The sequence below is a fragment of the Alternaria hordeiaustralica genome (assembly GCF_023758085.1).
Source record: "Alternaria hordeiaustralica strain BMP 2776 chromosome Unknown scaffold_15, whole genome shotgun sequence".
Taxonomy (NCBI): Eukaryota; Fungi; Ascomycota; class Dothideomycetes; order Pleosporales; family Pleosporaceae; genus Alternaria; species Alternaria hordeiaustralica.
In genome coordinates, this window is record NW_026056787.1 from 613,835 (window position 1) to 627,760 (window position 13,926).

At 51.6% G+C, this 13,926-nt stretch overlaps 3 protein-coding genes across 3 annotated transcripts; 1 reads left to right on the plus strand and 2 right to left on the minus strand.

The window, feature by feature from the left end:
- Window positions 1-1,345: 1,345 nt before the first annotated feature.
- J4E84_007258 (uncharacterized protein) lies at window positions 1,346-2,684 on the minus strand (the record flags this gene model as incomplete). The annotated part of the gene is made up of 4 exons (XM_049389843.1): window positions 1,346-1,880; window positions 1,943-2,125; window positions 2,187-2,447; window positions 2,497-2,684. 4 exons carry the CDS (start codon window positions 2,682-2,684, stop codon window positions 1,346-1,348), a joined length of 1,167 nt encoding a protein of 388 aa, XP_049242587.1.
- A 4,114-nt stretch (window positions 2,685-6,798) lies between these two features.
- J4E84_007259 (uncharacterized protein) lies at window positions 6,799-8,462 on the plus strand (the record flags this gene model as incomplete). The annotated part of the gene is made up of 2 exons (XM_049389844.1): window positions 6,799-6,997; window positions 7,099-8,462. The coding sequence occupies 2 exons, from the start codon at window positions 6,799-6,801 to the stop codon at window positions 8,460-8,462; spliced, it is 1,563 nt and encodes a 520-aa protein (XP_049242588.1).
- Window positions 8,463-8,632: 170 nt separating this feature from the next.
- Window positions 8,633-11,524, minus strand: J4E84_007260 (uncharacterized protein; the record flags this gene model as incomplete). Its single annotated transcript, XM_049389845.1, has 1 exon — window positions 8,633-11,524. One exon carries the CDS (start codon window positions 11,522-11,524, stop codon window positions 8,633-8,635), a length of 2,892 nt encoding a protein of 963 aa, XP_049242589.1.
- Between the last annotated feature and the right edge of the window lie 2,402 nt (window positions 11,525-13,926).

The window sequence follows — 13,926 nt, forward strand, 5'->3', positions numbered from 1 at the left end:
GCGTGTACATCCGCATAAAGGACAAGGACCTGCCATTATGGACACAATATATGGGAAGCAAGAAGGCAGAGAGGAGCCTAAGAGTTGATCTGCCTAAGTTGAAGAGTCTCTGGGTATTCCTCAAATTGGGGATGTGTCCACACTTCATGTCTGGCGTACTGGCTGGGATACAACGCCCACTTCTCGGACCCCAACCAGCGGGACACCTACCGGCAGTTCAGAATGCTGTGGGACATCAGATACACACCCTACAGCAACATGTCCAGAACGCCATAAACCAGGTCATGACTACTGCCGGCGTGCAAATCGTCGGCGGCACAGGCGGCCATGCGCATACTCCTGCCAACGCGAACCAGGTCCCGCCTCCGCCTCCACCCGCGCCCGCGATGCCTTTCCCGCAATTCATGCAGGGGGCGTTGGGGATGGGTGGTCAAGCGCAACATCACCAACAAGCAATGCCAGCACCGCACGCCCACGGCCAGCACAACCACCCGCCGAACCCCAGTCCGCTAGCACAACATCTCCAAGCCCAACAGGACAATCCCACCGTCCAGGTCATACACCCACCTGCTCAGCAAACACCACCACCTACAACCCCCACAAACAGCACAGACCCCAACAAGCTCTACTCCGGCATGATCCGCTCCAACCGCTTCAAAGTCGTCACATCACTCTGCCTCCAACTCCACGACGTCCTCCACATCAAACCCCCTCCGTCTGCGCTATCCCCCGTATCCTCCACTTCCATCACCCCTACTGAATCGTTCGGCACACGACTACGCCAAATCTCACAACATCGACTAGTCGCCCTCGATCGACCCTGGACTGATCCAACTACTGGTGCTAGCGCCACGTCCGTCGAACCATCCCGCTTTACCAGCGACAGCAAGTCTTCCTTCCAAACAACGAAAACCGAGACCCTTCCACCGCCGCCCAACACGGAGATCAAGATTGTAACTATAGTACGGCCGGGCAAGAGATTTGTCAAGAGGCTACTTGAGACTTTCCCGGATGAGTTGGAGGTTGATCCCGTGACGAAGGATGCCAGAACAAGGTTTAGGAAGATGCATGGCGTGGATGTTAGTTGGGAGTTTAATGGGTTGAGTGATGTTGAGGCGAGCAGCGCGGCAGGGGTTGTGGTTCCTTGGGATGGGGGGTGGTGAGGGGATGGGATTGAAGGGGGGAAGGTCATGACAAGATTGGTGTGGTGGTTTGGACCTCGAGGGGACTATTGAGGCGCTGTATTTCGGCCGGGTGTTGCAACTTCTTTCGTATCGGTAACAGGACCTGGCCTCGTCCATTAGACTTTCATGTAACAAAGTCATAGCAGCATACTACCCAAACCCTAAGCATAAACATAGCATAACGGCCCCCCAACCGTACTCATCGCCCCCCTAATCGTCACATTCCCCACTCCAACCCACTCCCCCAGTGTAATAACATCCTCCAACGTCCCTGGCTCCCCTCCATCCCCCACCCCACTCGTCCCCCCCGCAATCGCCTCCTTCCTCGCCTCCAAATCCAAATTCTGCCACGTCCAATACACGCGATCCACCATAGCATGATGCGCAAAGAACGCCGGATCCGCAGGCGAATTAATAAAATCGGAGCCTGCGTCACCGCCAATCGTATTGTGACCGCCGACGTGGGGGCCCATTTTGCCTTGGGCGAATTCGCCGCCGAGCACGGTTTGGAAGGATGTGATGGTGGTGTTGTCTTTGATTAGGGCGGCGACGACGGAGTCCCGGGTTTCGGCGGAGGATTGGAGCGAGATGTCGCGGGAGAGGCAGCGCGGGTTGTAGCCTAGACCGTTGGGTTGGGGGTTGGGGGTCGGAGGGGGGAGGGAGACGGCGGCGAGGGGGCCGAGGTTTATTGTCCAGCTGAGGGGGGTGTTAGCGATGGGTGTTGTTGGAGTGAGGAGAGGTAGGAGGGTGGTAGGTACTCTTTGAACGGACCGGAGGTTACGCAGCCGCCTCCACTTCCGGGCTGTAGCTGGATGTAGCACTGTTCGATTGATGGGAAGCAGACTGAAGTTCTGTTCGCGATGTATGCGCCGTCTCCTGACATGCTGGTGTCGCTGCCGTCGAAGAAGGGTGAGGCTTTTGGGTTGTCTGCCCATTGGTCCCTGAACGTTGGCACATGAAGTCAGTATTGGTCTCATACAGACCTAGATAGATTTCACATACCAGTTGTAATAAGGCTGGTACCCTTTATAACCGCATTCATTCCGCAGCATCTGTTCAAAAGCCCAAGTATAGTATCGGTGCCATGTCAAGAAGTTTGCCGTGCCATGGATTGTGAACGCTTGTTGGATATGAGTTACGACTATGTCATCGTATCGGCTCTTTGCTCCTGAAGCGATGGCGGCCGGTGTCTTCGCGGGTAGTTTTGCTAGACATTTTACGGCTTTGATGTAGCTGCGTCTTTCCTGTTTGCTTAATGCTGACCTGGGGTATGTGAGTCCACGCAAAACGGAACGGTGGATGTCTCGCTCACCAATCTCGACGAACGGCTACGTTATCCAGTGTGCATGTTCCCGGGCTGGGTAATGGGTTTTCCGAGTAGTAGGTCTGCATTCGATGTAGACTCTCGGCAGCCAGAGAATCTACTTCATTAGGCTTCCCTATGCTCTTTGCGCCGGTGGTACTGGCCAAAGCCATTGATAAGACGTTGGAGAGCTTCATCATGCTAGGGTACGAAAGTATCTGGTGGTGAATTGAACGTGACGGGAAAGAACTCTTATGTTGGATTGGGAATGTTCAAGACGCTTTGCAGTGACACGTGAGATCGTCCCAACCAAGAGCATACCCTGGTATCACTACTTACCCGGGCTGTTGATGCCGTCTCCCAGCACGTCTTAGGCGAAGCGAGAGCATCCTTCGCAGCGTGCCGTCAGCCGCAGTGGGGCGTTCAGAGTAATCATCTGCAGTGCTGCAATCTAGTCGCCATCCTTTCAAGATGTGTAGGGGAGTCGACATGAATTCTCCTTCTCGAGCGCACTTGAGAGTGTGCATAGTATCAGACGTGTCTTCGAAAATGGAGGTTCGATCAAACCTCGCCTACCATACATAGATTCTTGTGAAAGCGGTGTTGGAAGGATTTGCTATGGAAGGATGAAAGTATCTACCACCTTCGAGTGTCCAGACATGAAAGTTCCCGCATCCCGCCAAGACGCTAGATTTGGCGGCATGCACGGTGCTCCAGGGTCCATTCTTCCGGTCCTGTCTCCCGCGGGGCCTCCCTTGGCCTCTTTCCTCCAGTAATCCAACGTCAAGATAGGGCTGTTAATCCTTCGGAGAAACGCACGGCTGCGTAGCGAATCCGCCCTATATCAGAGCAGAACTAAACACCTAAGATCCTACATTAGGATAAAAACACGCAAAGTCGGTGGCCTGACGTTAACGTAGGCTCTAGGCGTTTACTTTTTCCCTTGTATAAGGTCGATTGATTGCGGCAGCAGGTGCATACCATTGGGCGACGGCGCGCTGCCTGCGTCCCGCGTGGCACAGCCCCCAAAGCTGAGAAACATGAACGCCCAGAACTCTGCCATAGCCTTGTGAGCTGTAGGCAACACTCCCTCATCACCGTCTGACACTCCTGCACCTCATCACACAGCAACGCATCTTTCAACCTCGAATCTCACAGCAACCACATGGAGAGTGTTTACCGACCGCTCGTGGGCGACGAAGTCCGCTTCGTGAGGATTCAGCCTGGTGCCTGGACAGATCCCATCCGATGCGATCTGGTATGTCTACCGCTGACTAACGCTGAAGTCGACGTAGTGGAAGCATGGTTTTCGGGTAGACCGCTACCGAAATTACTACATGAGGAGTTATATGACCCACGACCCTCGAGCACGACAGGAAACTTTGGAGAAGGATCAACTGCGACCGCGCCGAAAGCTGAGATACCATCTTTCGTTGCATTATCATATGTGTGGGGTGACTCAACCCACACGGGACGATTACTTCTCGATGGTCAGCCAGTACAAAAGACCACCGATCTCATCGCTGGCTTGCGACATCTAAGAGCCTTGCTTGGGAACCCCTCCCGCGCACCCGACATCTTTCGCAACAGTAGCACACTGTTCTGGATCGATGCGTTGTGCATCAACCAGTCAGACAATGCAGAAAAGTCGGCGCAGGTGCCTCGGATGGCCGCGATCTACGGAGCTGCAGAATTCGTGTTAGCATGGCTTGGAGAGAACGGAGAAGACGACACCAAAGTCCAAGAGTTCATAGAACTGGTCAACACCAATGATCTCCAGGATCAAGAAAGGACCGCCCCTAGTTACTCTCGCATACTCGATACCCTAAAAAGCGCTGAACTTTCCCGTTTCTTAGACGCCTACAAGAGCCTCTGCCGGCGGCCATGGTTCGAAAGAATATGGGTAATACAAGAGACAGTGATGTCACGCTACACCATTGTTCTAGCAGGATCATATTGTTGTGACTACAAGCACCTTACAAGTGTCTGCGTTGCTACAGTCAGAGATCGTCATGACCTTTTGACCAACGGACCCAGGATGCATTTGGCACGGCCGTATCGTCACCAGATTTTTGCTGTGGCCCTTCGCAAAACAATACAGTCTATCTTTAAGGAAAGATCTGCAACTGGACCAAGTTCTCTTTCTGTTGGATCCCAGAACGAGGTGGGAGATGAAGACTATGATCAATGCTTGTCCGAATCCAACACTACAGCCGAAGGTAGACCTAGACATTTCGCCAATATCTTTAAAGATTGGGCCAATGATGCTCAAGATCTGTGGGAAATGCCCGCAGTTGCGCATGAATTTTTGAGCACCAAACTGCTTGCGTTTCTACTCAGGGCTGCGCTGTCCGCCATGTTTGAAAGATTTGAGGCTACAATTCCTCATGACTATCTTTACGGAGTCATTTCCCTTGGTGGTATTACAACATTTCCCTGGAACCTTGCCCCTGACTATACATTGCCATTCGAGGATGTCTTTCATCAATATACGGAACTGATACTACGCCATACAGGAGATCTTGCTATCATCCCTCGGAAGCGCCATGGACTCGAAGGAGTGCCTAGTTGGGTCCCAGATTACCGTTCATCGCCTGCGTCTTTCAAGCTTTCTGATGAAGACAAGCTATCAGTCAATCCTGATGTGAGTGTCTCGGATGATGGCCAGATTTGCTCCACAAGAGGGACTCACTTAGGAGATGTGGTGCTGGTGCTAGACTACAGTTGCGGCGATGGTTCAGAAGAGGAACGCGCAAACGCCATCAGTCGTTTCGACCACTTTTTTGAGCATGTTTGCAAACAAGCGCAGGTTGACAAACATTGTGTCTTGGGTGACATAGTGCATATGTTCAACCGATCAGGCTATGTTGAGTTTCAAGAGAGCAAATACCAAGGAGCCTACGATGAATACGCGTCTGAATTTGCATCTGCAGGTACTCAAGGCAAAATGTCTAGTGGAGACATATGGATGAAAGTGACACGCACGATTGAAAATGGCGTATGTTTCGCGACTTCACGAGGCCTCATAGTGAATCTGGAAAGGGATGATGAACAGCCTATGGAGGGAGATGTACTAGTCCTATTGAAAGGAGCCAGGTATCCCTGGCTGCTTCGTCCTATGGTCGATTCCAAAGCAGAAGTATACACATTCGTTGGAGCTTGCCAAGTGCTGTACAGGAATTCCCAGAATAGTGGGCTAGAGGACTGGCCTCTCAATTGGTGGGCGGGTATTCGTGGAGAAAGCCTAGGACATTTTTTTGAGTCCAACGACGTACGAGAGTTCCGCTTAGTATAGCACATCACATCGAGAAGCACCATAATGTAACGTCTAGCAACTCCAGGACAAAGCATCATTGTTCAAGCACCTAAGGCATCTCGCTATCACCTCATATAAGAAACGCTAAACAAATCTGCACACTACGTTAGAGCGAAAAGTTGCAAAGTAGATGACCCAACGTCAACGTAGGCTCCAGGGTGTTCATTTTTTCCCCTACGCTGGAGTGCCATAAACCGAACGTTTCAATATGCTCAGACAGCAAAGCACCCATAAACGCGAAATATGTCCCGACAGATAAATTACAGAGGTCCGACACATGGCTTCAGGCGGTTCCGTACTCAAAGATCGTCGCATTTACTCTTGTCTCATACACACTACCTCTTTTCCTCGAAGAAAGAAAAGAGAAAGTGTTGTGTGTATCCAGCTCGAAATCTGCTGATGGAACAGCGGACTGAGCGAGGCAAGAGACCGTTCTACAAAAGCGCGCGCGTTTGGCTTCCAAGCTTCGCGTCGACGCGCGCGTCTCTTCACAGATTGGTGAAGGCAGCGTTGGTGGCTGTATGTGTGGTAGGGTGTGTACGACATGAGTACACAAACTTCACACGCGCGTGGTGATGGTGGCACCGGTTGTGGTTGGGCAGAGTAGGCGGGAGAAAGCGCGGCGTGAGCAAGGGAAAGTTTTTCACGATTATGTCATCACAGCACTAAGCCTGTAGGGTACTAGCGTTCAAAGTCAACCCGCGCAATTCATCCCAACTTCTGCCAGTTCACGCGGCATGTTCAGCACCCTCCAATCACAATTGTGCGCAGATGGCGTGCCCAGGGTCCTTGGATTGGCCGCCGGCTTCGCTTGCGGCTTGCAGAGGTTTGGCATGCTGGACTGACGTGACGCTAGTGTTTATGTGGCATCCCGTGGATATCCAAGCCGTGCGTGTAGAGTCAAGCGATGTGAAATCGTCAACTTCATTTCTTCCTCTAATTCTCTCATCGCTTATTCTTGGCTCTGGAGCTGGAATCGCGACAGCGAATTCAACATGGCGACTGCCCTGCAAGACGAAAAAGCAGCGGGGTCATCTCCTCGCCATGACGCCGAAACAGCCTTGGACGCGACATCCGCCGACAAAGATATAGCAATCAACCTCGTCGGAGAACACGCCCGAGAAATCGATCCACGAATCGAAGCAAAGGTTCTCCGAAAGATCGACTGGTTTCTCATCCCCGCAATGATCGTTGGTATGTCCAATTCACCATCACCACGACCACCGGCCTCATCGATTCCATCCATCTCAATTTCTAAATCATCGCATTTCATCATGTTAACATACATCCTATAGGCTATGGCCTGGTATACTACGACAAAGCGATCCTCGGTTCCGCCGCCCTCTTCGGCATGACAACAGATCTACATCTCACCCAAACCCTCTCCCCCGCTACATCGACTTCCCCAGCGGTAATCTCCACAACGCGTCTCTCATGGGCCACCTCACTATTCTACTTCGGCATGCTCGCAGGACTCTACCCCCTAACATTCGCCCTCCAGCGCTTCAACCTAGGTCGTATCCTCGGTGCCGTCGTACTACTGTGGAGTCTCATCTGCATGTTGACAGCCGCTGTTACAGACTACAGAGGACTGTACGTTCAACGTTTCTTTCTAGGGTTCGTGGAGAGTATCATCCCAACGGGCTTTATGACAATAGTAAGCAGTTATTACACGCAGCGCGAACAATCCGTACGCCAGTCTTGGTGGTTCAGTAGCACGGGTCTTTTTACCATCATCGGCGGCGCGTTGAACTACGGGTTCGCGCAAATCACTTCCGGTGCGTTGAGACGCTGGCAGTATATCTACCTCCTCGCTGGGTGTCTTACCTTCCTCTTTGGATGTTTCTGCTTCTTCATCCCAAATTCATGTGCTGAAGCGTGGTTTCTAACGAAGAACGAACGCATCGTCGCTGTTGAGCGGCTGAGGAAGGGGGCGACGGGTGTGCGGTGCCAGAAGATTAAGATGTATCAGCTTAGGGAATGCATCAGGGATGTGAAGTTCTACCTGGTCTTCCTCCTCATGGGGTCAGCATACACCGTCAACGGCGCAGTCTCTGGTTTCGGTCCACTCATCGTAAACACATTCGGCTGGTCGCCGCTCGCATCCATACTCTGGCAGTTCCCGCTCGGACTGATCTGTCTCGTTACTATCCTTCTTTGCGGCTATCTCTCGTCGCGTATACCCAACATCCGGATCATCTTACTCATCGTAAACTGCCTCCCCGTCATCGCCGGCTGCGCGATGATCTGGAAGTCGGAATGGACATACCACGCGCCCACTCCAGTAGCCGGATACTCAATAATTGGTACTTTCGGCGCGGTAGTCAGCCAGACTATCGTCATAGCCATGTCCAATGTCAGCGGCGCAACGAAGAAGAGTGCGATGGCTGGCACAGTATTTGTCGCATATTGCGTCGGCAACATCGTCGGTCCATTGCTGATAAGGAGTCAAGAGAAGGGTGCGCATTATCCTAGGCTGTGGACAGGCCTAATCATTTGTTACTGTATCACGATAGCGTCTGCGGTAGCGCTATACGCCGTGTTGAAGAGGGAGAACAAGAGGAGAGAGACGATGAGCGTGGACGAAGAAGAAAGAGATAAGATGGCGTTTATGGATTTGACGGATGGCGAAAATATGTATTTCAGATATGTCCTGTAGAGCGTCACGGCTGTCTGTACCAAAACTTTTCGGAGTTGAGCGCAGTGCATATGTATCATTTGTATATGGTCTTTTTAAACGGGTTCTTGTTTTGGTAGCTAACGTCGAGTCCCGCTCAATGTACATGTAAAGTCACTTCATACCAACCCAAACATGCTTAGCTAACGAAGCTATCCAGCAACAAAGGAAGCCGGCGTACCCTTACCAGCCAACCTCTTACTTCTCCTCATCCTTCCCACTGACCCATCCTCTACCTCCTCCACGACTTCCCCCTCCGCAACACACCTAGGCGGATCCTCTCTCCTAAACTCCCTACTCCCAGACACAGGTTGTGCATTAAAACTCGCAGTCCTGGACCCAGACGCCCACGGCCCATTCTCAAACGTAGAACTCTGCCGCCGGTACTTCGCATTATTACCAATCAGCGCATCAACAGCCTCCTCATCCATACAAACATCATCCATGCCCTCAATAGAAAACTCATCGAGATCTAGATTAGACCAAGAAGGATCGTTGTTAGCAGGGAAGAAAGCGCTGAGACTTTGTTTGCGGTCGTCGAAGGGGATTGCGGGGGCGTAGTTGGCCATGAAATCGCTGGATGGGGGTGGAGCGGCGGATTGGACTTGGGCTTGGATGGGAAGATCAGAGGGCTCAGAGTAGTTGATGCGGGGTTTCTTGCGGAGACCTGCGCGGGAACCTTGACGGGGTTTGGTGCCGTTGATGATTTTCTCGAAGGAGTCTGAGTCTTCGGAGTCGGAGATGGCGGTTATACGTCCCGTAGAGCGTGCCGTAGACGTGCGTTTAAGTGCCGGACGCTCGTCATCAGAGGAGTCGCTATCAGTAGCCTGGCGCTTCTTGGAAAGCGATCGCTTCCGCGAAGGCGTCTGTCGTTCATCATCTGAATCCACGAACGTGATAGTCCGACGTGGTGTTTTGCGCTTACCACCAATACCCGCTTCGTCTTCTTTGATGAATTCATCGCGCTTCTTCTCCATTTCTGCGATGCGCTGGTTAATCTCTGGATGTAGGACATCGTAGTAGGCTGAGTAGTCGAATTCCTTCTTTGATCCCTCTCGCTTATAGTCTATATAGACATCCATTTTCTCGATCTTCTTGTCGACGAGCTTGACTTCCATGTCACCGCGGTGAACCGGGAAAGAACCGGGACGGATCTTGCGTTGGAGGATAAACTGTTTCATCTGCGACTTCGCACGATGTTTCATGTTCATGCCGTAGAGTGCGTAGATAAGTGTGCGTTCGTGAGGCTTAGGATGACCGCCCTTGTAGTGTTCATGAACGGGGTAGTCAGAGAACTCGTGAGTATCACCTAATCGGCCTTTGCTAGCAGCTTCGATGAACTTGCTAGCCAACGCCGCTTCGTAATGATGTTTCGAGCCGAACGCGGATGCGAAGTGGCCTTTCGGCTCTTTCTCCATGCCTACTCGCTGATCAACCTTGACGTTAGCGACCTGGCAGATGTAGGCAAAGTCTAGGAAGCGCTCCATACAGTATAAATGAGCGAAGCCCACACAGTCGTACGGATCAACCACGCCGGTACCATAGGTTCGGTGCTTTTCGTCGAATGCGACGCGGTAGTTGCCTACTTCAGCTGTGCCTTTGCCGGTGTACACACGCATTGGGCATGCGTCGAAGCGACAGTGGCTGTGAGATGCAGAAGCATAACGACGGGCAGAGTCTGAGGCTACGGGCTGGATCCAAATGCGCAGATTGTCGCCGGGATACTGGGTGATGTACTCATGAATCTCGCGGGCAGTCATGGTACGCTTCTTGAACTCGTGCATGCCGTTGTTTTGGCTATACTCGAATTTGAAGCCTGATGATGATGACCAGTTGCCGTGAGGAAGAGGCTTGGTCTTGTATTTGCGACCTTCTTCTGCGTGTTGGTTGATGCGAGCGGTGCGTGTGGTTTCGCCCCTAGTTGTGTTGTTAACGCGAACCCATGGCTTGTCGTCGCATTTCTTTGGCTTTTCTCCTGCGCGCACGACAGCTACTTTGACCGGTTTGCTAACCGAGCTCGCGCATGAAACGTTAGAATCGTGACGAGTATCTACTGATGATCGGGTTCGATGTGTAAGCTGCCTGGGAGGTTGCTTGGCGACATAAGCGTCATCATCAGATCCGAAGCCAGATTGAGTACGTTTACGTTTGGGTAATTGCGGTACGGGGCGACTGGATTGGCGAGAGCTTGAAGGAAAGGTTTTGTTGAATTGATGTGATCCAGTATACTGTTCGGTAGGCATCGCCACGTATCCAGTGTGCTGTTGCGGATACGGCTGTTGTGTTGGTTGGTAGTACGGCTGAACTGGGTACATCGGAGTGAATGGGTCGGGATACGTCTGTGAAGGCTGGGGAGCAACAGGGTACTGCGACATGTCCGACATGAACGTGTTACCACCTGGAAATGCTGAGAAGCCGGGAGTGGTGTCTAAGAACTGAGATGGCATCTCGAAGTTAGTATCCCAGAGACCAAGATCCTGCGAGAAGTCATAGGTAGGGTCATTAGGTTGGTTGCCATGCGGCTCTACGGGAACCAAATCAGTCGGCATTTGTCCAACCGCATTCTGGTTGACCCACTGATGTGACTGATCATTGAGTTTATCTTGTAGAGGCGCAGATACGAATCCTTGACCAGCTTGGTTCTCCTGAGAGGAATCACCGAGTTGGAATGCACCTACGTCGCCCCCGTTCAAAGGCACCTCATCCATGGGCACATCAAGGCCATTATTAGGTATCCAGTCGAAGTCTAGACCGAATGTATCATCGTTGTAATCTTCGTTGAGATTGAATTGCGTCAAGTCAAACTCGCCGAGAAGGCAAGGATCGATTGTACTGGGTAGACCCAGCACAGCGCCGGAGCCGGTTCCTGATACTGTATGAGCAGGACCTGTTCGTAGATGAGTATCTGTTATCGAATCGGGCTGACGAGCGTTGAGCGTTGGAAGTCCTGACTGTATATCGTATTGGTTGTATGCGTTTGCGGGTTGATCCTTGTGTGACCTCGGAGAGATTGGCGAGATGCGTGAAACGGTAGATGGATACATAGCTTGAGCGATCTGATAGGTTCACGGCGTACGGGACGCACAGATAACACGGCTCACATCGTATATATATGAGAGCTCACGAGATTCTTTCATCGAGTCTTGTGAGGTTACAGATTTGAATTGGACAAAGGAATGTCGAGTGTAAGTATACTATGGTGTGCATCATTGTGCTGAGCTACAAAGCGGTCTTGAAAGGGCGGCCAGGCGGTGAATTACCAGCATTGTTCGAGTCGCTCTATCAATTGAAGAAACAACCCCACTCATCATCGTGGCGATGGCTTACTTCAAGCAGATGTGGTGTTGAACAAGACTCCGGACCGCCTGGTAATGTGGACAAGTGGATCGCATGAACCGATAACTGCTCTTTGTTAGCCAATGAGCTTTCTAATGTGGACGTAGGGAAGCAGGTAGCCAAAGGAGGTGATCAGATTATATAAAGCAAAGTTTTCGACACAATTTTTACGAACAGGTCTGTGAATTTTGTCTTTTTTTCATCATGAAAGGGGAGGGTGTAGGAATGATGGAACTTACCAATTACTGGGTTAGTCTCGCGCTGCACTAGAAGTGAGCATGTGCGAAGTAGAGCCTGTAGAGCCATGTCGCGCGCTGCAACGCGCTGGGAGCCTAGATTGAAGGCACATGCGTGTTGAACACCCTTTGACAACTTTGCACATTATAACCATGGAAATCCAAGATCATAGTGTTCAAAGTTGTCCCCTGATGCTGGCCGCGCATGTGAAGTAAAAGTTGAGGCGCTGCAGCTCGAAGACAAAGAAGAAAACTTTCGCCGAGGCGCTAGGATCGGAGCATCTATGTTGCCGAGATCCCGGACCATCTTCAACCACACGGGCCTTCCCGTCTTGACACCTGTGGCCACAACCGTGGGCCTTACGAACACCGAGTGACGTTCGCCTCAGGTATCCACGGGTTCGGTTCTCTCCTAATGTTGGGACGATCAAACATGCGTGCCGCATCTGCACGTGAGTCGTTTGGGGATGTTCCCTTTTGCACCAGGCCCACGCGAAACACGCCTCACGCGCCCTCGTCAAACACGGACTGTTTAGTCAAACATGAGAGCTTTCGAGAACACCAACCTATCGCATCTGGGAGAGGAGATTGAGACGTCGTCAAAACTACACTCCGCTGTCAATCATACCATAATTCCAGATTTGTATAACATCGAGCGCGTTTCCTTATTGCCATGTGGAGAACGAGTCGTCGAGGCTCTTTGTATCGAAACTTGTGTTTCTCATGGGTCAACTCCAGACCTTTGCGGGTGGCACTACCTCCTGGGGTGTTCGGAAATGCAGCTCACCCATCGGGGAGACCGACTTCTCACAGGCATATCCAGACTCTGATATCGTACGACTTCGCAATCCGACAAGGCTTTCTTTCATAGCGTCATCGATGAGGCCAGCTTCCCCAGCGTACATGACCTCGGTGCTCATGCCCACCCGCTGGATGTGGAAGCAGTGTTTCAAGATCGACGAGCCTCTCGAGACACCCTGACCATGACAACAGGGGCTCCCACGCATCAAACATCCTTCGGACTGCCGAGAACACTGTGGGCGGGATCTGATCCGCATGGGTTACATTACTAAACACCAAACATCTGGGATGCTTGAGCTGCGACATCCAGGTCATTCACAAACCATTCGGGTTACCACCTACGTCAGTGACCAATCGGTGAAGGATTGCAGAATAACAAAGTTCATGACCCATACCACACACCCGAACCCTCACCATGCATGCAACGCGTTCTACCGGGATGTTTCCTACCGCGGTCATCGTGGTCAAGGCCATGCGTTCATAATGCCCGGCTACCTCTACCTGCAGCTCGGATCCTTCACCGTCGTGCTACTTCTCGACTGCTAATCTTCCGCCAGTGCGTGGTTGGTCCCTTCCCGATTTCGGACCTTATATCTATACATCAATGTTAATTCCCTTCTAAACTATGGCAAGCGAAAAGCTTATGGAGCTGGTGCTCCTGGGTCGAATCACCTTCTACGGTATAATAACACTTATCATTTTGAGCTATGTCACAGTCGGTTTGCGGTTATGGGTGCGGTATCGCATCACGAGATCTCCAGGTTGGGACGACGCTGCTATGGTGGCCTCACTTCTATTGTTTACTTCCTATTGCGCCTTCGTAATGGCCATCACATTTCGGAGCATGGACCGAAAACTCTTCGGCGAAGAGGATATCCACGTAACCTTGATTGTGAGTATGCCACCAGACTTCACATCCCTCTCAGTGCTAATTAGATTGCAGTTTATTCAACTTTCCGAAGTCTTTTACGTCCTAACGACGAGCTTCCTTAAAGTCTCGCTAGGTCTCTTCTTTCTAAGGGTCCTTACAAAGAGATGGCAAAGGCATCTATTCCACGTCGTTCTCGTCATCA